This window comes from Elgaria multicarinata, chromosome 5 (assembly GCF_023053635.1).
Source record: "Elgaria multicarinata webbii isolate HBS135686 ecotype San Diego chromosome 5, rElgMul1.1.pri, whole genome shotgun sequence".
Taxonomy (NCBI): domain Eukaryota; kingdom Metazoa; phylum Chordata; class Lepidosauria; order Squamata; family Anguidae; genus Elgaria; species Elgaria multicarinata.
This window is the reverse complement of record NC_086175.1, coordinates 74,983,590-75,007,542: the sequence shown is the minus strand read 5'-3', so window position 1 is coordinate 75,007,542 and position 23,953 is coordinate 74,983,590. Positions and strand designations below refer to the sequence as shown.

The 23,953-nt window shown below is 38.9% G+C and overlaps 1 protein-coding gene across 1 annotated transcript in view; it reads right to left on the bottom strand.

Moving 5' to 3' along the window:
• Positions 1-23,953, bottom strand: part of PAXBP1 (PAX3 and PAX7 binding protein 1) — a 32,128-nt gene extending 8,175 nt beyond the window's left edge. Inside the window, exons 1-11 of the mRNA XM_063126688.1 lie at positions 23,337-23,953; positions 16,505-16,633; positions 16,160-16,336; positions 14,715-14,936; positions 11,982-12,085; positions 10,434-10,654; positions 9,002-9,191; positions 3,775-3,898; positions 2,529-2,628; positions 1,843-1,958; positions 670-869 (exon numbers count right to left, since the gene is read on the bottom strand). Coding sequence (XP_062982758.1) covers positions 670-869; positions 1,843-1,958; positions 2,529-2,628; positions 3,775-3,898; positions 9,002-9,191; positions 10,434-10,654; positions 11,982-12,085; positions 14,715-14,936; positions 16,160-16,336; positions 16,505-16,633; positions 23,337-23,805 — 2,052 coding nt within the window. The 5' untranslated portion in view covers positions 23,806-23,953. The remainder of the gene's footprint in view (positions 1-669; positions 870-1,842; positions 1,959-2,528; positions 2,629-3,774; positions 3,899-9,001; positions 9,192-10,433; positions 10,655-11,981; positions 12,086-14,714; positions 14,937-16,159; positions 16,337-16,504; positions 16,634-23,336) is intronic.

Below are 23,953 nucleotides of genomic sequence, written 5' to 3'. Positions count from 1 at the left end.
CTACCCAGTTCTGTGGCATATTATTGTTTTCTATACAATAGGTTGTTTGTTTCTATACAACTTTGCTTGCTCCCTCTTTGTATCCCAACTGTCTTTGTGCCTCTGCCACACTGGCATGTAAAGAGGCTAGGTTGTTTGACTGCACTTGACCATTGCCTTCGTAGCCTGGTGAAGCAAGTCATGAACAATCCATGATTCTGGGTCCATATGTAATGACAACCCATAGTTTAAATAATACACAGTTCACAACCAAATAACTATGGGAACTCTCTGTGGGCTGTTTGTGGTTCAAAGCCCATAGTTAACCCACAATTAGGGGTTCATACAACAATTTAGGATTTAAAAAAGCATGGGTAAATAAATAATTTGTTTTTTCTGTGCAAACTAGGTAACTCTAGACTAAAGAGATTGACAAAGCAGCTAATTTTGGGGGTCCAAGCATAGCATACGGATACTTCTAACTCAGGTATCAAGAAATTAAATTGGTATCATGTTGCTTAGTAGGTAAATCAAAGACTGAATTTGCAAACTACACTTTAGGACCTAATGCTTTAAGTGAGACAGTTTATCAGATTTCTTCAAGGGTTAAGTCATTATACTTAATCACTTCTATTTAACCATTTTGCCTTGTTTAGACAATACAGTGATTATACTTCAACATTCTCTCACCTCCAAAGGGTTCCAAGTAAGTAACTGAAGTCTTATTAAAGGATTTAACAGCTTGGGTAAACAAAGGCCAATGTAAGCATCCTTGTAAGAAGATAAATACTTTGAACGCCAGGTTTCAAACTGTGACTTAATGTAGTCAATGGAGGAAAAGTTTTCTAACACATCTTCAAAAACTTTACTGGACTCCTTCAATATGCGATCTAGAATAGACATATTTCATTATCTTAAGCAACATAAATTAATCTGTTGTTTTACTGTGCTTTTTGGTACTTCTGCAATTTAGTTTACTAATCCAATCAAATTAACTGTAAAGAAAAAGTAAACATCTATAGCACTTCATAGTTTGTTATTTTTCTTTCAGAAGTTGTTTTTATAACTAACATTTAACTCCATTTCTGAAACTTTATGACTTAATTTACAGATGCACCTTGCAATGTAGCAGTGACTCGAAAATACAGCTTCATGGAAATAGTTGTATACAGCAAGGAGTTTGTGAAACAGTTCCCTCTAAACAAACATTTATTTAATGGAGTTAAACTCTACTTTTTGTTATGTAACACATCTTACAAGATCTAACACAATATTCAAGAATGACTATTAAAAAAAAGCAGCAATCCCTAAATAGATAGAAAAATAATAAGGTCTTGCTTTTGCTTCTTCCAAGAGAGTGTGTGTCGCAGCAAGGTAAGAGGTAGACTAGGGATGGAAGAGGTACCTCCAAACTGCCTGAAATTACTACTGGTGAAAGGAATTAACACTGGAACATAGAAAGCTGCCTTATATTGGGTCAGACCATTGGTCCATCTAGCCCAGTACTGAAGACACTGATTGGCAGCAGATCTCCAGGGTTTCAGTTAGGAGTCTTTTCTAACCCGACCTGGAGATGCTAGGGATTGAATCAGGAACCTTCTGCATGCAAAGTAGGTGCTCTACCACTGAGATATGGCCTCTCCCTTGGCTGTGGCATGTCCCATGTTGTTCTACATTGCTATAGTCACCAGTTTAAAGTCTGCTGCTATCTCTGTCCAGGGATGACATAATAATGGTGATTTTGCATTTAAGATTTTCTTTACAGCCTTGTTTAAAATACCAGTTTGTTTAATCATCTCAAATGCTCATGACAAAATATTGGGATTTAGAGATGACTTCTAGTATCAAGGTGAATCATCTAACCTTGCTCCATATTGAAGTTCGTAGTATCTGTTGAGGTTTCTTCATCATCGCTAGAAAGGCCTTCAAGGTGATCAGCCATCTTCCCAGATTGCTCTCTAGCAAGTCTACGACGCGCTCTGTTAACAGGAATAGAATATGTTGGTATTTCATTTAAGTTAGAATACTAAGCTTCCTCCTGTTCCCTATGAAATATATCTGTTATTGAAAGGGGAGATGTGTCTGCCCTTTCCTGCTGCAAGGAGAAATGAAACTATGTTGAGACCATCTGTCATGTTATAGAACACGTTATTTGATATGTCTAGGACCACAGCTCCTGAACATTTTGCTATTCCCGCCCTTCTCCTCAGAGTGGGACCTATAGTATATCCAACTGCCAGATTCAACCTCCAGCAACTGGCTCAGTATGCCACACTGTGAAAGACTCAAGTAGTATTTCACCCACAAGGCTGACAAACCATCATTTTAGATGTGCATTTATTTGCAAGCATGAAAATATGCAGGGAAAAACGAGAGTCACTATATGGAACAATCAAGTACTATTCTAATACATAAAGAGCAGGGGTGAGGAATCTGTGGCCCTCCAGATGTTGTTAGACTAGCAATTCTCAGCAGCCCCAGCTATAACATCTGGAGAGTAACAGGTTCCCCACCCCAGTTATAAAGACGAAGTCTCAATGGTGTTGTACCTTCTAGCTTCCCTTTCTGCAGTCCGTCTTTTTACATGTTCTTGGTACAGTGTTCGGTCGCGTCCAAAAGAATCAAGATTTGGTGCCATCAGTGCTTTACCTGTAAGAATACAAACATTGAAATTAGGACTCCATTTCCTGTTATAGGAAGCATAATTATGACAGAGTGTGTGTGTGTGTGTGTGTGTGTGTGTGTGATCAAGTCCCAATATACATCTGTAAGTTTGACTGCTCTCCTCCCCACCCATCCACCCCCATAGATAAAAAAGTGGTAACTAAATTGTTACCACTATTCCCAGTTTGGTCAATTACTGGACTGTCTTCATCGCCATGTGCAAACTGAACAAAAAAGGTAAAACCACTATCAAATCACTCTGAACTTCTCAGTAAACAGAAAATACTTACATTTGTTTTACATAACATAAACACTATTTGTATTAAGAAAACACATTAGTGTTCAACATTTATAAATAGAGAAAAAGAAGAAAGATAGTCCTTTAGTAAATCTGTTAGAGGCCAGATATCTGTTCTTGGTGAACAACACTGACAAGCAATAGGAATTAGCAGTTTTTCAGCTGGTGTTAGACAATTAGTATTGAAGTAAGATATTATTTGATATCCAATGGTTGTCATGTACTGAACATTTGAAAGCAACAAAAACTTTGGGAGCTGAGGAGTAAGGGGAGGAGAGGATTGTGGATGAATGTAGTTTACCTATTAGCTACCAGCCTGGTATCAAAGCAGGCATAAGATTTCACAGGAAATGTTATACTCGTTTTTGCAAAATTTAATTTACAAATTTGTCCTAGCAAAATTGTTTAAGACATACTTTTAAAAATGGTACTTCCAGAATTATTTGTAATGTCCTGGTCCAATGTTTAAAATAAGGTATCTGCACTTTTTGTGGGGCTTTTAAAGCATCTGAAACCAGTATGACTGAAAAGGAAACTACTAGCAGAATAAATTGTTTTCAAGTTTATAGAACATTCTGTAAAATACTTTCAGGAAGAGAACTAAAAACAATATATAATCACACACAAAACTAACTTGTAAAAAAGGTATAAAAGATCACTGTGGGACAGAGAATAGAAAAGGCACCTTAGAGTTTGAGCTAGGATTCTTTTAATCTGAATTTTTTTCTACCAGATTTAAACCAGACATGTTTTGTAGATTCACTTTAAGTTAAAACTGCACTAAGTAAACAAGGTTGTTTAATGAATAATAAAAACCTTCAAGATGGACTGACTTGAATGGCTTGAAAACTCCGAAGATTCATCTTTAATATCATCTTGTCGTCTTTGGACAAGGCGGGAAGCTCGCTGTTTGTACAGCTGGTGCATTGCTGATTCGAGTTCGTTAATCAGGAGCACCTGTAAAAATATAATACTCCGTAATAAAAAAGACTTCATGTGTTTAACTGTTTGGGAGGCCACACTATTCCAAGGTGAATGTTGCATTTTTAGATGCTCAACTTTCTTTTTAACATTAGATTTCAACTGACTGCTATTTAACTCAAGAAAACTACATAGAAAAGAATGACAAAGCAACCTGACTGAAAGCATAAGAGCAGGCTTGTAAAGAAGTCCACAAAAGTTACTAGCCTACAAGAACATTTCCTAGCTTGCCCTTGAATATATGTTCAAATTAGAAAATTATCTCACTTGGCTTAGTCTGAAAGGGGGGGAAAAGGAAAAAAACTCTTTCATTCTACACAAAGCTTCCTCACCTTGTTGTGAGGGGGCAGATCAGATGGGTGTCTACTTAAAAGCCAAGTAAAAATATGCCTTTTAGAAGGAATTTGAGGATTCCAAAGTAATGTTACTTATGGTCTACGAAGCTTAGAGCCTTAGGGTTAAATCAATGTACACAGTGAAACATGTCTTACAAAGTTGTAGTAGAAAGGGTAATTGCCCTGAATCAGGTGGAGGGATCTTGCACTGCTCATATGCAAGGTTCTCAATTTCAGCAATTTCCCTCTCCCACCACAGCCATAAGACACATTTCACATTGTTCTGTAGGTCCCTCCTGATTCTTTAGAGAGGCTTCCTGGAGGGTACAGGCGGCTGTAGGGAAGAGGAGGGAAAGGAAAAGATATGCCACACAAGCTTGCATTCCACTTCTACAATATTGGATTTCATCTCTTGACTGCAAATCCACTATGCACTTCAAATCAATGAACAGTCACAATTTTGATAAAGCACTTGGATTACACTCAGAGAGGAGGGGGATTCCTTGTTTTTCTTTCTTAGTGCAATCTTATGTATATTTGCTTTGATGCAAGTCCCACTGATTTCAATGTAACATTCCCAAGAAAGTGTGAATAGGATTGCAGCTTCAAACAGGTACAGAATTGGAGTCTAATACCCTGACCTTAAATACATTTATTTGAAAGCCATTAGTTCAATGGAACTTATTTCAAGGCAAGTGTGCTTAGGGATGCAGCCAAACCTAGTATGTTAACTATCTACCTTGCAGTTACAAAGGTGAATAGCAAAATTTGGCTTTTTAGTACCAAGTCTGATGACACAGTCCTGATTCAGCATCCATTCTGGAAAAAAAAGAGTTTCTAACGTTTAAAGTTGCAAATAGAAGCTTCAAAATATGAGGTAAGAATGTTTTTAAAATTAGGGAAATTTTTGGAGAGGTTTCAACTGATCAAATATGTTGTGCTCTTCATATCACTTAGTAACCTAAACACTCAGGGTTTGCAGTGATGCTGCAAGGACTAGAAATTATTTGAGACAAACTCCTACGCACAACCAGCTGCCTATTGAAACAGTTGCTACGGAGTTTGACTTAAAGCTTCCACAAGCCCATCTGCTTGGTCATCTGGATCTTCCTTAAATCTTTTCCTTCTACAACTATAGTCCTAACCAGGTTATTCCAAAATTCCTTTAACTACAATGTTAACTGGTACATTACCAATAAATATTGTTCTATATTATAGCAGGGACTTCCTGATGATTTCAGGATTTCATGAAGTTAGCACCATGTACATTGATGGTGATCTCTCTCTCTCTCTCTCTCTAACTATTAATGCACACGAATCAAAACAGTTTCCTTAAAAAGTAAGATAGAAAAGGCAGAACATTTCAAGAATAAAATTATCATGAATGCAAATAGGAAGTTTTGCTCTCAAACGAAGTGTAATAAAAAGCAGCTTTACATTTTGTGGATAGAAACCACAAATTTCTCTTCAACATTTTATTCAACTTTTTTTATTAAGGAAAAGAAAATATTACATAAAAGACAATCCAAATTATCCTTGCAAGCCAACAAGGATATTTTAAAAAATGCGTATGTGATTGGAAACATACAAAAAGAGTGCTTGCATACACAAAAATTCCAAAAATAGCCATAAGCAAGAGCATTCACACTAGACACCAGGTGGTTTGTTGTTGTTGCTGCTGCTGTCACCTATTTTAATTATTCTAATTTAATACACTTTGCCTCCAGCTAATGGAATATGATCAGCCAGATCAGGCTATCAAGTGGCTACAAGCACATGGCACACTTCATCCTTTTACAGATATCGTACATGCTGCTCCTGCCTAAGCATAACAGAATCCTTCTCAAAAATTCAATCTAATCAAGCATTTATTTTGTCAAATACTCAATTCAAACATTTGCAACTTAAAGGAAAAAGGCAGAAACAAACACCAAAAGAGGGCACAGGCAAAAATGGCAGGGAGCACAAGTTGAATATCTTGTTGCATCACAAGTAAGAGAATCCTATGCGAGACAAGCTATCCAAAGCTCTACCCCACATGCTCCTCACAATCCATAACACCCAACTGCACTGGTGCAAGGTGATCAGAACTGTAGAGGAAAAAGTACAAGAGTTGGCATTGTTCCACTAGCTAGTATACAAGGGCAAGTGGAACAACTAGTGCAAGCAACACCAGTATAATGGTGTCATGATGAGTTGTGAAAGCAGTTGTGCAATGGCTTTCACAAGCAGAAGAAATATATCTGATTTAACTTCTGTGCAAGAATGAAAATGGGGTTTCTGCAAGCAATAGAAGCTTTGCACTAGCACAGGGGTGGGGAATTTCAGATGTAGAGTCAAATTTAATTTCGGAGAAGCTCTCAGGTGCTGCATTCCAGTTGTAGGCAGGGCCAAAGACAAATGAGGTAGAGCCAAAAATACAAAACATACCGGCATAGTTTAGCTTAAAGCTTTTACTGCGAGCAACTAAGCCTTAGGAGAGGCATTTCAACCTTTTAGAATGGGGGAAAAAACTACACAAAAGACAGGAAACCACCAAACAATCTGTGGTTAGAGGGAAGAGAGGTATGGCCATCAAGGGAACCCTGAAGGGTTGGTTTGGGCCCTGGACTTGAGGCTCCCCACCCCTGCACTAGCAGAATGACATCATTGGATACTACTCATAGTTTCCCCAGACCCCCTCTGTTTGGGATATTCCCTTTTGTGTGAACATTCCCTCTCCCATTTCAGTATCAGAACTCACTATGGTTAGCAATACATGTGCACCAGAATTTTTATTAATCATAGTTAATTAAGTCAAAACCAGCTTGCGAATGTAGTTTGACACTAAGTACCATTAGCAAACAGACACAAATAATACTAACTGTAGCAAGCTCTGAAATTAAAAGGGAGAGGGGGAAATGCATGCATGAGAGGGGAGGAAGAAAGCCTGGACAAAACTGAGTTGGTATCGGGCCTTTAAGATGCAGACTGACAGCTATATTAATCTTAGTATTGCTTAGATGTTAGGGAGATTTTGACAAAAACTACCTGCCAGTCAGTTATACTGATGTCCATTATCATCTTTATTCCCTCCTTTTTGCTTATACTGAATTTGTTTATCCAAGTACACAATGGGTTGGACCCAGATTTGCACTCAGTGGAGTTCTGCTGGTTCTTGAAGAAAGGGGGTGGCAGTGATTTACTTTGGTTCCTTCTTCCCCTTGCAGCCCACAATGCCACCTCCCATACTTTTCTGGAGGGCTAGGGGACCTTCTGGAACAGCATGGGAAATGGCACTGGGGGCTGCAGGGGGAAGAGGGAAGCAGAGAAATCAGTCACAGCACACATTTCATCCAGCAGGAAGCCTCTGCTTCATTCCTGTTTCTTCCATGAATGTAAGGAACCCTTCTGTTCACAAAGGACCAAGTCTGGATCCAAACCAATATTTTTTAAGCCTTGTTTGGATTTTATTCTGCCGCCCTCCTCCAGATCACACTGTTTCCAACCTCTCTGCACCAAAGAGAGATTATTATGGAATGTGCCATCATTACACACTATACACTTTATAGAGCCTAAGAGGTCAGATCGTTGCCCCGACAGTTTATAATGTTACATGTACATTTTCTCCATAGCAAGAAGAACTCTGATTTTTAAGTTTTAAAAGATTTTAAATAAACAATGGAAATAGCAAATCCATCCTATACTTACAGAGCAAATCTATATTTATTTAGAAAGAAGTCCTACAGTATTAAAAGGCGCTTAGTTCCATATTAAGTGTGCCTTATTATTACTTTATTATCAATAAAATGTGCCTTAGTTTATCAATAAGTTCTTTGTATATTCCCTACACATCTATCAACACTAGCAAAGACAAGTAAAATTTCCAGGTGTATACAGAACTGCCTGAAATCAGGATCCTGAATAGGTTGTGTAGTAGTCCACACAAAGTGAAAAACCTAACAAAACAGCACCTGACAATTGTTGCTTATTATCATAAAGCTTGATTCCCCTCCCCCCCCCCTAGAATCCTCCTATGAAACAGCCTGGGATCCCAATATCCCACTGGGGAACCAAGACTTTAAATGTCCTAAATTAATCATTGCAAGTTGCTGAGAAACTAGTATGTCATGTGGACCCTTTATGAAGACTACATGTTGTTGTACATACAGGACAATATCCAATCTGCCTGCATGCTAATGGGACCCACCTCTAGCACAATGGGAAACTAACAGATCCTTAAGAAAATGGGGGGGGGAGTGGAGGCACTCATTTCTGGAAAGGGGCAGGTCATCACAGAAGGGAACTCTACTGATTTGTTCCATTCTGTAAATGAGCATTTGTCATTTCCAGAGTTGCTTTAGGAAACGCTGTGTTTCTATAGTGCTAGTGGTGGTCCTACTGGTGCATCAGAAACAGTGGAATCGGTGGCAGTATAGGACATTGCACGCTACCTTTTATATCCGTGCCTCAAGAATTGGGAAATGCATTTTTTAAAAAACAAAACAAAAAACAAATACAGAATCTGAGCCATCATTGTGAACTACAATGGTTACTTGGGATGGAACTTTGGTAGGAATTAGAAAACTGGTGTCACAACCTTAACCTCTGTTGTACTCCAATAATGACTTACATTGCTTTCACCGCATTTAAAACCAAACCTTCAAACATGTGCTGAGTCTGTCATTGGCATGTACAAGAGAACATGTTTGAGCACAGACTAAACTTTGTTACTGAAAAAGATGAATATATTTTGCATTCTTACCTTTTCATTGAAACACTCAAGCAAGTCTTGGACATACCCTCGCATTTCTTGCAGAAATTTATACCGTTCACCAACATCTCCAGAAGACCCTTCCAATCTTTCAATAGTCTTGGTAGAGTCATCACGGCTTTGCTGATGCTTCTCGTGTTGTTGCTGATTAGCTTTGTGAAATTCTTTCATTGAGTCCAACCTAAAGGTCAATGGACACACACATTTACATCCAAAAACCTATTATAGACTTACAATATAATGTATAATTTAACCTTCTCATAGCAAAACAAACTCACTACAGGATCTAACACTAACATTTTAAAGTTGTTTTCAATGAGGAAGCTCTGTTCTTTTTGCTGCAACACTAATAGTCTTATGGCACCTTAAAGTCTAACCAGTTTATTATGCCATAAGCTTTACTTGGCTAGAAGGTTTGTGCCATAATAAATCTGTTACTTTTAAGGTGCCACAACGTTCTTGCTTTAAAGTTGTATTCACAACATGTCAAGAAGTGGCTGTCCCACCCCTGAAAGCTGTGCTTCTCTAACCCACTCCCAAACACTCAGAGTCCCAATGCCTTTGCCCCAGTAGCAAGGAGTACATGATCCCAATGTATTGTTCTACCCCCAAAGCACCTTCCTCATTTAAACTATTGCTGTTTTCACATTCATCCTCAGCTAGTGCATGGCACAACCAGGGATCCTTGACATATAAATACACACACAAAAGTGTATGTTTCTTCTTATTCTATTTCACTCCATTCTTGAATTGCCTGGAACCAGATATATTGCATGGTGTTTGGCTATCCCTGTTATAAAAATGTCTACCATATAGTTCCTTCCCATTCTGTGTCTTCCCTACAGGGCAACAGTCTAACACAGTACTCCATACTATTAATTCCTGTTGTTCCAAACAGAAATTAGGGAGACATACAGGAATTTCTTGGAGCTCAACATTAAGAGTTCATAAATAGTTATCCTTAAATTTAAACATATAATTATTTTTCTACTAATTTGACTCACCTTCAAACCATTTAGATACTTGCTTTTATTAAGAAGTATGTGCAAGTGTTGTTAATACTTTAACTTCTAAAAATGTAATTTTAAGTTTCATGCCTAAACTGTTTTCCTATTCAGAAAAGATTGATTTATACTTCTAGCAAAAATATCATGCAATAATCTAAACATCACTGTTCTTTCAATTCCTTTGCTATAAAATTATTTTTCTGCGTCCAGAAGAAAAATCTTCATTGTGATTGAATGGTCACATTTAAGCTTCACTTCCAGAGATGTAATCCAAGTAGCCTTTTGAACACAGTTTGTTTTTTCCTTTGTGTAATGAGAATCCAGTCTGTGGGCTTCCGTTGGTGAAATTCTGCATCTGCCCCCCAGACTGAAACCTAGAGGACAGGTCTTACATTTAAGAAGTTGGTCTGTCCTACCTGTCTTTAAGCTGTTTCTTTACCAAATCAATAGTAACAGGAGTCATCTCATTACTGGGAGTTTTGAAAGGTATTGTGTTATCTGTTTTTTGAGACTTTGTCTCCGATGATCCATAAGCAGCATATGTGTAAGGAATGCCATAAGATGAACCATAAGGCATTGTCTGGTAAGTATTCTGGTAGTACAGGTTATTCATTTCAGCAGGCTGACTTGCTTGAACCTACAGGAACAAAATATGTGTAATACATACAAAACTGAGACCATGCAAACCCTTTTATAAACCAGGATAATATGCCACAAAAAGCTAGTTCAATTTTTAGTAGTTACACCTGTAGTTCTACCAGCCCAATCATTTGTTTCCTGTGCACATATGTACGTATCAAAGAAAGAAACACGTCAAAAAATTAATCACTTCATAATGAAACAGGAAAGTATATAAGCAAAACAAGATTTGCTTAAAAGATTTGGACTTTCAGCTATATGTGCATCCCTGGCCAGCAAATAGTTTTACTGAAGTGCCACTCTGATGATGAGTGGAGGCAATGAAGGGCCTCTCTACGGTTTCCTGAAGTGGACTGCTGCCAAGTTCCATTGTCACAACCATTACAACGTCCATTTACCTCTCTTGTCTCTGAATTAGCAACCTGGAGTGGGGTGGGAGGAGCTGGGAGTCAGCAGAGATTGATCTAGCCTAGGGGCAACCAGTTGCTGATCCACTTTGGAAAGAATCAGTACAGAACATTAATTACAAAGAAGCCAATAAAAGCTATTACTCAGTTAACAGAAAGACAATAATACAAACTCATCAGAATGTCTTCTAGCTCATTATGGCTATTTGTATCACAAATTTGTATGCTTTATATTCCAAAAAACAACAACCGCAAACCACTCTAATGTGCCAGTGCCGGAACATCTTATTACAGTGTAAAACTTTACACAATTAAGTTTTTTACACTACCAAATTGTGATACATCTTGAGTATATAGGATTTCAAAGACAAAACTTGTGTTGTTGTTTTGCTCCTGTTCCTTTTCAGACAGCTTCCATCAAAATCACTACACACACTTCAATTGTATTTTTACTATCACTTGACACTTAAAAAATAGTATGCTATTTAGGACAACAAGTTACAACTCCATATACCATCCACATCAATTCTGCTTTGTGAAATCTTATTATAATAGTCAGGGTTGAATCCAGACTAAGTTAGTTGAACTTAGGTCCCACTGAAATCAATGATAAAGTTAGACATGACTTAACATGATTTCAATGGGAACTAACAAGACTGGATTTAACCCTGACACCCTGGTCAAGTGCCAGTTGCCCACCTTGAGGAAGGATTGTGAGAGAGTGACAGCAAGGTGTCAGGATGAGGCCTACCAAGATATTGAGCTGCAAAATCCCAGTCCCACAGATGCTGTTGATTCACATCTTTTTCCTTCCCCCACTAACACTGGCAATTGGGATCAAGAGGGCAATTACGGTGCTAAATTCAGCCAAGGGGTCACTCCTTGTGACTCCAACTTTAGAGTTATTTGAATACATGCCTGAGGTATATTAATGCCTTTACGTATCTGTTCTTGCTCCCATCGACTAAGTTCTTCATCCTGTTCTCCAGCAATTAGAGCTTCATCATCACTTCCCTCGATACCTAGGCACAAAGGCAAAAACCAATAGAAATAAAACACTGAATGGGAGAGTATGACATTGGAATAGTGTTCAAAGTTGCATCACCTTAAGTGAAAAAGGCAAAAGTGTGGCTCTATTCGAGGGAGAAATTTTTAACTGAGATCAGGCTCTGGAGGATGCACTCCCACCCTACACTGTGAAGAATGTTGAGTTGAGTGGGCTGTAGCTAGGGATGCTCAATAAAATCTGATCTTCATGAATTCCAATATGAAATTATCTGTTCCCCACCTCTTGGACTAACATACGGAATGGAATATCCATTCCAACCAGATTTCACTTTTCTGAATGTTCTTGGCGGTTTGACAAATTTAAGTTATACTTTCAGAAGAATTTTTTAAATTGCAATTAAATAGAGAAGCAGAAATTAATTATGGCTAAAAATGAAATAGACAGGTTTGTCCATTGTTAGCTGCATTTGACAATGGTCTCTTTTTCATCATTCATAATCTCCACTCAACTCTCATTTTCAATCTACTACCAACTGACCAGTCCTGGGTTGCACAGGATGCCTCAGGGGCACAAGCAGAGCCTTATGCCATAATTGGTTCAGAAAGGGAGCTGTATGGGGATGTTTAACACTACCACTAAAATCATTCAGGCTGTAATTCTAAAAGCTGCTTAAACTCACTCATGGCTATTCTGCTAGGCCAGTATATTTGCCTTTGTCATGGAATGACTGACTTTCATGCCATATCATGAACTGCTTTTGAAACTACCCTCAAGTGTCAAAATTAGTTTGGCATAGAGTTTAAGAGTGGCTGTTTAATGGGGGGAGGGAAACCAAGAGCTTCCCTGCCCCCAGTGAACTAGTTTCTTGGTTATTTGGAGCCAGGTATATATGGATAAAACCCATATCTGTACACATAACCACTCTGTTGGTTGTGCATGAAAATAAGTAATTTTCCCCATGCAAGGGCTGACTCAGTCACCACTCCTTACATTCTACTCATCTGCAGTGTATAATTTAAACACACACACTTTACAACTAAAAAAAAACTCCACTGCATAAAATTGAGTGAACTTTCAGTGCGCATGCAGTAGTTTGCAAAGCAGAAGCCTCCTTTATTATGCAAACAATATTGCCATTGCTGTTTGTATGCTTTTTGTACCCAACGAAGACCTGGGAATTGAGAGTGACTCAAAGGACTCATTTTGATGGGCTCACAGACTCCTTTTATGGCAAACCGTAGTTTGCTTATTTGTCTGAACCAGGCAAATCACGAGTCCCTATCATACATTGTACATGCATAAGCTAATGTATGAACATTGGAGGCAAGACCGTGGGAAGCTGAACAACTTCAGAGTTTTAGTTTGTTTGCAAACCAGAATCAGAAACCACAAACCAGATTTCCAATTCTAGTTTTATGGTAATGGCAAAAATATGATCTGCTGCAAAACTGGAAATCTCCATCTGATTTTTGGTGATTTCCCACCCTTGGTATCACAGCCCACTTCATTCAGGACGATTTCGCAACCCTCGGAAGAGAATTTTCAAGGAGATGGGGGTGGGTGGGTAGGGGAGAAATTTATTTATTTATTTATTACATTTTTATACTGCCCAATAGCCCAAGTTCTCTGGGCGGTTCACAAAAATTAAAACCATGAAGAGCATAAAAACAACCAACAATTTTAAAACATGAATACAAAATACAATATAAAAAGCACAACCAGGATTAAAACCACACAGCAAAAATTGATATAGGTTAAAATATGGAGTTAAAACAGCAAACTTTAAATTTAAGTTAAATTAAGTGTTAAAATACTGAGAAAATAAAAATGTCACTTTCAATACATCACCTTCCCCCCCCCCCCCCCCCCCCCCGGCACATCTCTTGTTAAAAAACTATGGTATAAAACACTAAATAGTCCGGAAGCTTCAGCTGGTACAAAACAGGGCAGCCCGTTTACTAACAGGGACTGGCTGGCGAGATCACATTACGCCAGTCCTTTTACAACTTCATTGGCTGCCAGTCCAGGTCCGGGCCCGATTCAAAGTGCTGGTATTGACATTTAAAGCCCTAAACGGTTTGGGGCCTCCTCCCATATGTACCTACCCGGACCTTAAGATCATCTACAGGGGCCCTTCTCCGTGAGCCCCTGCCAAAGGAAGTGAGGCAGGTGGCTACTAGGAGGAGGGCTTTCTCCGCTGTGGCACCCCAGTTGTGGAATGAGCTCCCCAGAGAGGTCCGCCTGGCGCCTACACTGTACTCCTTTCGTCGCCAGCTGAAGACCTTTTTATTCACTCAGTATTTTAACACTTAATTTTAACTTAAATTTAAATTATACTGTTTTAACTCTGTATTTTAACCTTATATCAATTTTGCTGCGTGGTTTTATCCTGGTTGTGCTTTTCATATTGTATTTTGTATTTGTATTTTTAACTTGTTGGTTGTTTTATGATGATTTTAATTTTTGTGAACCGCCCAGAGAGCTTCGGCTATTGGGCGGTATAAAAATGTAATAAATAAATAAATAAATAAATAAATAGTCCACTTTGAAAGATAAACAATTTTGGTAAGTGCTTTTCAGAGCCACAGCATAACATTTAGAGATTAATTTATTGCAACTTCTCTTGCATCTTGATATTTTACCTATTTCCTCTGCAATCTTTTGTCTTTGGGACTTCTCTTTGACTGAAAAGACTATTCTCCGCTTCTCATCATCATCTTCATCATCACTAGCATCATTTTCATCTTCTCTAACAAGGCGCCCTTTCCCAGGATCATTGTCAAGAGGTATAAAGTCCCCAAGCTCACGAGCCATTTGGCGCTTTTTCCTCGCAGCATGAATAAAAGCTGCATCTGGGATTTCTCCTGGGAAAAAAAGAGATTTTGTTTTTAGTTATATCCAATCATAGGCGTTCATATGTTACTGTGGCTATAATTACACCTGATTGCATCAAAAGAATAGGCCAAGCAATAACCTATTCCAGCAACTCAGCTGGAATCAACTGCCAATCAGCTCCTCCTCTCCCAGAACTTTCTCCCTCAGTGGCTGTTCCATCCAGCTACATCAGAGGGAGAATTGACACATCAAGACTTATAATGCCAATGCTTGCAAATCTGGGCAGTATCCAATGCTGTCACAGCACTAGCGCTAATGACACTGCTTAGCATTGGTTTGTGCTAGCACTGTGTCAACACAGGATATTGTGAAAGGAGTAGCCACAAAGCTGAAGTTAATGTTTTATTAGATAAAGCCATTTTGAACATTTTGGGTAAAAAGTGGGACATACATTTAAATACATAAATGCTAGAAAATAGAAATAAACTTTTAAGATGTTTATTCACTATCAGATCCTCAAAAAAGGAGAGAGGGAGAGAAATGGAAGAAGGGAGGGAAGAGAAGATCACAGCCATTCCTCCATTCCTGGGATCTAAAAAAAATGCAGCTGGGTAGAATATGAACTGTTAAATTAGTTATATAAAGCCAAAAGATTCAAATTCATTACATCAGAATCAGTTCCAAATAATTCAATAGTGGTAAACAAGACAAACAATAATTAAATATACATACTCAATTTGTTGAGGAATATTAAGGTAGAAATTGACTTTTAAATAGATATCCAAATAGAGAAACTGATTAAATATAGTATGGGTGCAATTCTATGCATGTTTTGCGAGAAAAAAGTCCCTACAACTCCCACCATCCTATACCCACTTACCTGGAAATAAGTCCTAAAAAACTCAATAAAACTTACTTCAGAGTAGACTTGCTTATGATTATAGTGTAAATCCAATCTAAGCAGTTTGTTATAGGATTGAGAAGAATAGATTTAATTAAGACAATGAAAAAGGCTCCCCTCCTCAACTATCCAAAGCAGGAAAGAAAGGGTAGAAAATACCAGATCTTTTAAGTCAGAAGAATGAGCAAATGCTCCAGAAAGATCATGATTTTGTGAAGATCACAGGACTGTTACTGCATGCGGTCTCCTTCACAAGAAGCTTAATAATCTACATTGATTGATATAGCTCTGCAAGGAAGAGGAATAACCAATCTCAGAATAACAACCTTCACAGAGAGAGAATGCACTAACCTGGACGTAGAACATTCAGAGATGACAAAGCACTTGAAAATGCTCCTGCAGCTTTTGGTTTTTCTTCTTCCTTCTCACTTTCAACTTCCATCTCTTCTTCTCCTTGTTCACTATTTGCAGCCCCATCCTCTTGAACTACATCTTTAAACTGTCCGATTCTGTCTGCAGACTGTTCAGCTGTAAAAAATAGTTAAAGTTTTTTTTAAATAAAACATACATTATATACTGGCTTCTCAAGTATTTTAAAAAATCCTGCTGGCTGCTCTACGTGGTTAATAGTATCCGGATATTTCTAACTACCCCAAAGCCAACCCAAAGTTTGATATAAAAATATTCTAAGATTACCTTCTGCTGAAGAATTAGTTTCAGGCCTTGTCTTGGATTTTTCAAGATCCTCTTTGTATTCCTTCTTAAGCAGCTTTACTATCTTTTTGCTGTAACTTGATTTCTTCACTTTAAAAACTTCTTCAGTTTCTTTAAGAAAAAAGTGTAAATAAGAGAAATTACAAATTAACAAATCATTGACTGGAATCTCTTCAAGCTATATAAAAGCTGCTATATAGTGTAGAAGAATATATCAAATCAATCATTTTAATCTGCCTAAATCAAGAGTAAGTCTTAAGATTTGTTTTGTTTTCCATAACAGCAGAATGCTACCCACAGCATCTGCGTTACCCCAATAACACAAGTTCTAGCTGGAAGAAATTCAGTGCAAGAATGGATCTTAAGAGGCCCTATAGTTAAGTTAAGCAAGGACCTATATAGTCATATGATCTCAAGATATAATGTAAAAACTGTTAATGTTCTTCTAGACCAGTATAGTGTTCATAACAATTAAAATACAGTTATTTTAAAATGTGAATTTAAGCTTCACAAAGAACCTTAAAGAGAATTACAGAAAGCAATATAGGCAAAATCCAAAATAGAGAAATATAATTTTAAACTTTAATTGTAAAATACTGTATACTGCAATGAGAGCCTAATGAGGGCTTTTGTTAACTTATGTATTACAGAAGGGTGTCTCGTATGTTGTGTCAACGTACAGTAGTAGATCAACCTCCCTCTGTAAAATTGGATTTACAATCCCCAAGCCAAGGAGATCACTGGGTCAATACACTCTTTTGCAAATCTTTTTGCTTACCTAGCACATACCTCTCCTTTCTATATTCTATTTACACATGGGGCTCAGGCCAAAAGCCAAGCTATCTTTGATTTAAATTATCTAACTTTGGGGAAACTGTATATAAAATGCATATATCACATGAGTTATGAAGCTGTGTTCTGAAATTCAAAACATCTTTTAAAAAGAGCCCTTATGCAGGGTCAGTAATACATAAATTTGAGAACTTTTATCCTAGGTGGACCAGAGCAATTTCAAAGGCCCAAAGGTGAAGTGACTTTAAATGTGTGTAACGCTTTTACAGCAAATGGTTAGTGAGCATGTTTAAACCGTAGTTATGCAGCCACCATGGTTAGGAGTGGTTCACACGACATGCTAAGCCATGGTTCACACGACATGCTAAGCCATAAGGTTTAGCTCAAAATGCTTAACCACTACGGCTTAGCATGTTGTCTGAACAGAGTCCTAAATATCACCCAAGTGTGGTTTGTTTTAATGTCCTGTACATTCATGACCAGTTTGGGGGATTTGATGTTCTTGTATAGCACAACTGTTCCCAACTGTCAACGCACACTAGTCCTCACAAATCACAGAAATTATTGAGGCTAGTTTCTAAGAGGTATTCCAGCAGAAATGTACCTGCAGCAAAGTGAGGTATTTGGTGTAAGAAAGAGTGATATTGGCAGCATCCTATCTAGCTGCTTTTTCTCCCCTGTGTTACAGTTGGGTAAGGCAAATACTATTATTTCATGTAAAAAGTTCAATACAAAAGCAGACAAGCATGCTATATAGTTCCTTGGTCATTTTACATTCCAACACATGTTTAAACAACTTCCTCCACTCCAGTCTGAGTAGTGTAGCACACAACAAAGAACACAAGTAATGTACCACCAAAAGGCAGATAGCTCTTTCCTGACCCATTCCCAGATACCCACAGGAAGTCAGACATGTAGACTGCAGAGCTCATGCAGGCCCTTTATTTAAAACCAACTCATCAAAATAATTTTCAAGGTGATGAATATAAAACATAAAATAAAATACCAATAAAATTAAAAAATCAACAGGAAATTAAAATAAACACTACAACTAACAGTGCTGCAGATACCACAAAGATTCCCAAAGCAGCAAAAACCATAATGTAATACACTGAGTTAAAATGCATATTGTTTAATTCTTATAAGCAGTCTTTTTATCTCTATGACCCGGTTCACATGTAACAGTTAACCATGAATTAATTAACTGTGGGGATGTGCAGTAGTGAACGCACGTGTGCCTTATGAAATGGCACAGCTTTTCCTTTGTTTCTGGGTTACCAAACAACCCAGGAATGGGGCAACAAACCATGTGTTAGAACTCTGGGTTGTTTGTCCCTCAACAACCCGAAGTACCAGTTCAGACTTTACAGGAAACAACCCAAGAATGAGTTTCCTGGGTTGTTTGCTAAATTGGAAATTAAGCAGAAGCAGTGAGCAATCATGACCCAACTAATTACTGATTAGAAACTAGGAAGCAAGCAAAGTGGCCGCAGTGAGCGGTTGTGAGGAAGCACACTCACTCACAGCCTTAATCCATGTCTTCGTCGCACTGTATATATTGTGCATGCTTTCCTTTTTTTTATCAATAGAGGGAATGTATTTAAAACATTCCCATATAGGGTTTTCTTATAACTAGCACTCATAGTTAACAGCACACTCCTATACATGCCTCCTCAGAAATAAGTTCCACTGAGTTCAATGGGGCTTATTCCCAGGTAAGTGGATATAGGATTGTACCCTTAGTATGAGAATACAAGAAGATATACACTAGACAATTTTGTCTTCTCTTTTTCTTTCTGCTTCACTCTATCTTGGCCCAGCCTTGCCACCAAGTAACAAACAAACAAAGAAATGCCCATGACTGATAGGTCAAAGCAAGGTTTGGGGGGAAAATCCACTGCTCTACTAAACGTACCCAGAGTTTGTATAATCTGCACTGACTTCTGATTTGTTCCTAGTCTCAATTAAAAATGCTGATAATTAACTTTAAATTTAAGATGCCTTTTTAAGATGCCTTTTTAATGGTGTGCTGCTTTTTAATGATGCACTGGTTTTAAATGTTTGAATTAGTTTTATGTATTTTATGGTGTTTTTATTTGTGTTGTACCCCGCCTCGATCCAGAGGGAGAGGCGGGTAACAAATAAATGTATTATTATTATATAATATATATTATTAAAGCCCTAAATAGCTTGGAACTAGGTCTAAGGTATATGAAGGCTTGTGGGGGGATGAAAATATTCAGGAAAACCTGTCCCCCCAACCTTCAAATTTTCCAAAAACCCTGGGGGAAAAATCCAGAAAACCTGTCCTCCCCACCCCGAATTTCTCTGCCCCACCCCGTTTTTTCTTCCAGGCCTTACATCTCAGACCAAGATACCCAAGGGCACAATCCTATACAAGTCTAGACAGAAAATTTCCCAGCATGGCTGGTTGGGAAATGGTGGGAGAAATCTAACTTTGTTCTGTCCAAAACTGCATAGGATTGTGCCCTAAAGGACTGTATCCTATCATATGAGTTTGTCTAATCATTAAGATAATATCGAGAGGCCCTATTATGCATCTTGCTGATAAGATGCTCAGCCTGTGGTTCTCTCAGTTGCTGCCCCTAGGCTTTAATGTCTGGGCTGGGGAGATTTGTCTGGCTACCATCTTTATTTTTTTTAGGCAGGGTTAAAAGGTTCTGACAGCCTTATAGGTATTAACATCTCATAATGTTAATGCATTTCCTTGTATTTTGATATTTTATCTGCTGCTTCTCATGTTTTTTAAATCATTTTTTAAAAAATTGATGATTCATTTTCTTTATGCTGTTTTCATGGATAATAAGGTAAAATATGGGTTTGATTCACACTAATTTTGACAGTCTTCATTTTTGCCTGATGCATTCTTTTCAATTTTTGTGAACCACCCAGGGAGCATCGGCTATTGGGCGGTATAAAAATGCAATAAATAAATAAACCTTTCATCTAGTGAACTGATGCCTTATTCACACTTGTCTGTTTTGTTACTTTTTTCCTTTGATTGAAGTTAGTAGCAAACAAGATTAAGATGCCCACTTAGTATCTCAAGTTGATGAAGAGAGGAAGAATGTCTTAAACTAGAAGAGACTAATAGCATGTTAGGTAGATAAAGATGTTTTGCAATCAGTGTAAAGAGTTTTTCATCACATTACGACCTGGTTTACATGACATAACAACCCACCTTAGCTTTATTTACCTGCAGGGTCTGTTGCATTGTGCAGGATGTCCACGGGCATCTTTTTTGCATAGCACTCAACTTGCCATGCAAATCCAGGTGGTAGAGATTGTTTGAGGGTTAAACAATCCTCAAATAAACCATGACTTGTTTTAAGGTCTTTTATATTGTATTTTATATTATGGTTTTATACTGCTGTTTTATACTTTGAATGTTTTTAATTTTTGTGAACCGCCCAGAGAGCTCCGGCTATTGGGTGGTATAGAAATGTAATAAATAAATAAATAAAGGTTATTTGAAGGTTGTTATCTGGGTTCACATGACATGGCAAGTCCAGCATGACACAACAGCTCCATGGGTAAATTAAGTTACAGTGGGCTATCATGACATGTGAACTGGTCCAGTATGTGTTAACTGGCTTAGGCAGTGCCAGGATGTTTGTTATCAGCAGCAACTGTAGTGTGAATGACCACTGTTAACAATGTGATTGTCACTGACAGTACTTTCTGCATTTAATTTCTTGCTGACCTCGCTGTTTACAATTCTTTCCACCACCCCAACATACATCATATGACCTGTATATAAACTGTTTCTATAACATTCCACGCATCTGATGAAATGAGCTAAAGCCCATAAAAGCATATGCCAGAATAAATGTGTTAGTTGTTAAATTGCCACAAGACTCTTTGTTGTTTTTGCTGCAACAGACTATCACAGTTACCTTCTGGAAATTATATAAATATGGGAGCTTAAAACATTGGTAGGTCATAGAAGACATCTAGAAAATGCTACTCACTTGGCTTTTCACTGGAACAATCTTTTTACAGCTGTTGTGAAGTATTAAATCTAAAGACTAGCTCTTTAAATGTTTCATTTGTAACATTCTCTATCTCTTTAAGGAATTACTTTCTTATATTTTTCTCCTACACACTACTCTACTTGTTTTGAAGACTAAAGTATAGTAAAGAAAGCTATGAAGGAATTGTCTCTCAAGTTCTTTTATAAAAATGTAACGTTAGTTCAACACCTATTCTTTTTTATGGGAGATTTTACATTGCCTAGTTACCTGAACAATTTAGGTTTGATCCAAATATCAGGGGTATGAAAGCTTGTCTGGAATCCAGCTTTGATGTTTTGACAGAAAAACGTGATGTAAATCTTCGAAATAAATTCCATAAATGGGGAAGATATCACAGAAAATGCCAGTTCTCCAGTACCCCACTAGCCTAACCTCCAGAGGTGAGGGAATTCAGAGGAGCATTGCCAGATTATATCAGGTTACAGGTAGGCTAACACATTGAACTGGGCCAGGTAAAATAAGGTGAGCCAGTGAAACTGTTTCTAGATTGACAAGATGAGTACTGCTTAAGTCAGGCCAATCTAGGCTAGCTACTGCAATTTGGGCCAATTATGGAGCTCTTCAGAAGCAGTCCAATATGTAAGCTTGGGAGTTACTAGGACATGGACAACCATAGCCAGGCAACCTCTGTCCAAGAAAGGTTGCAGTTAGCTCATCAGCCTTGTGATGAAAAGCTCTTCATGCCGGACACCATTTGGGCATCGAAAATTAGCTCCAACAGCCCTCTTAAATGGCAAGCCTGATCCTTAAGGGGTATATTTGTGGGTAATCCCATCTATATTGGTTCCCATCAATTTCAGACCAGTAGATTACCCTTTATACAACAGTGCACCAAATCTTAGCCACATGGGTATTTCATTAACTGAACCAATGAGCTGATCCAACTTTTATTTTTGCAGTGTGACAACCACTGTAATATGAGCCTGTGTGCACCAGTTGCTGGGGAACATGGGTGGGAGGGTGCTGTTGCACCATGTCCTGCTTGTTCATCCCTGGCTGATGGCTAGTTGGCCACTATGTGAACAGAGTGCTGGACTAGATGGACCCTTGTCTGATCCAGCATGGCACTTATGTTATTATGATCCTGTCCCACAATTGCTCCTCTCAACATCTGTGAGGAAACACCAAGTTGTTCTGAGAAGAGAACTGGTATCAAATAATATTTTGTAGCCTCTGTGGCAAATTTATTTTGGCCGAATATAGAACACCCCTTCCCCTTATTGCTGAAATTAATGAGTCAGAGAGAGAACTTTACATTGGGCTTTTACAAAACAGTGTACCTTAACATGAAGCTTATTCCTTTGAAATACACAAATAAAGAATACGATTAGGTAAGAGCAGCAACAGAACATTGTGTAGCTTCCATAACTAAAATATTCCATGCGTATTTTACAGCACTTTGGTTCAAAATTAAAAATATATCAGATGATCTTTGGGACTCTCCTATGATGCTTCAGTAGTAGACATATGCTTCGTCTCAAAATGGAGCACATGCTTAATCTGTCCATTGGGCCGCAAAATACATGGTGAGGGGAGGCTTTCCCGATTTCCACTGCGGCCATTTTACTGATAAATTCAGTACTTAAACAAGCATGTGCCTGATCTAACATGCACCACTACAAAATAATCTTCATATCTCTGTTACAAGTCCTAAATGCTACAGGAGACCCGCGTAACGATCTATGCTACATATAAGTTGTACACGGAAGTGCTTTCCAAACAGTAAAAACGTACCGCGTGAAATGACCGAGGGTTTCAAAGAGCCAGGGGAGGCAAAAGACGGGGGGTTGGAAAACATTCCTCAAGCGGGTGGGCTCAGCTAACCTCACTGCAACCAGCAAAAGCGGCCGAGTATCGGGGGAGGGGAGAAAGAGGAAAGCACAAGGCCTCAGGGAGAAGCACTAGGCCGCGGGACCAGGGTGGAACTGGAGCACTAGTGACTAATAACGTGGGACACGCTCGCTTACCCTCTTCTTCATCTTGGAAGCTGAGGAGTTTGACGCTCCCGCGTGGCGGTGTTGGCGCTGCCACCGACTCCCGGTTCTTGTTCTTCCTCTCTTTTGCCTTAGAAACTGCCGATACGAACCCGTTGTTTCCCGCCGCCGGCTGTTGCGAAGACAGCGGCGGAATAAAAACAGGCGGCGGCAGAGGCGGCGGCGGCAAATGCGGGGCCGTCAAGCCGCTGCCTCCCCTGCCAACTGCCTCAGCACCGCCTAAAACAAAGCCGCCGCCACCGCCAGGAGAGACGAGGGGCACGCAGCCTATCGGAAGCGGCAGGAGCGGCGGCTTCGGAGCGGGCAGATCGGCCTCTCCTGTAGGCCCATCCCCTCCTTGCAGCAGCGGCGGCGGCGGCGGCGGCTCCTCGTCCCGCTCTTCGTCGTCTTCCTCAGACTCGTTCCGCTTCCGCACGTTCACGCGCCGCGCCTTGCGGAACATTCCGCCTCAGCCCAACTGCCGCTAAACGCGGGAAGCTGCAAAGAAAGAGCGAGCGCGAAAGGGAGCAACTACCGCAGCAGCGCGCGCCGCAGTTCACTCCTCACTTGCTCCCCGCGGCTGCAGTAGAATCGCCAGCAACAGCGCAAGC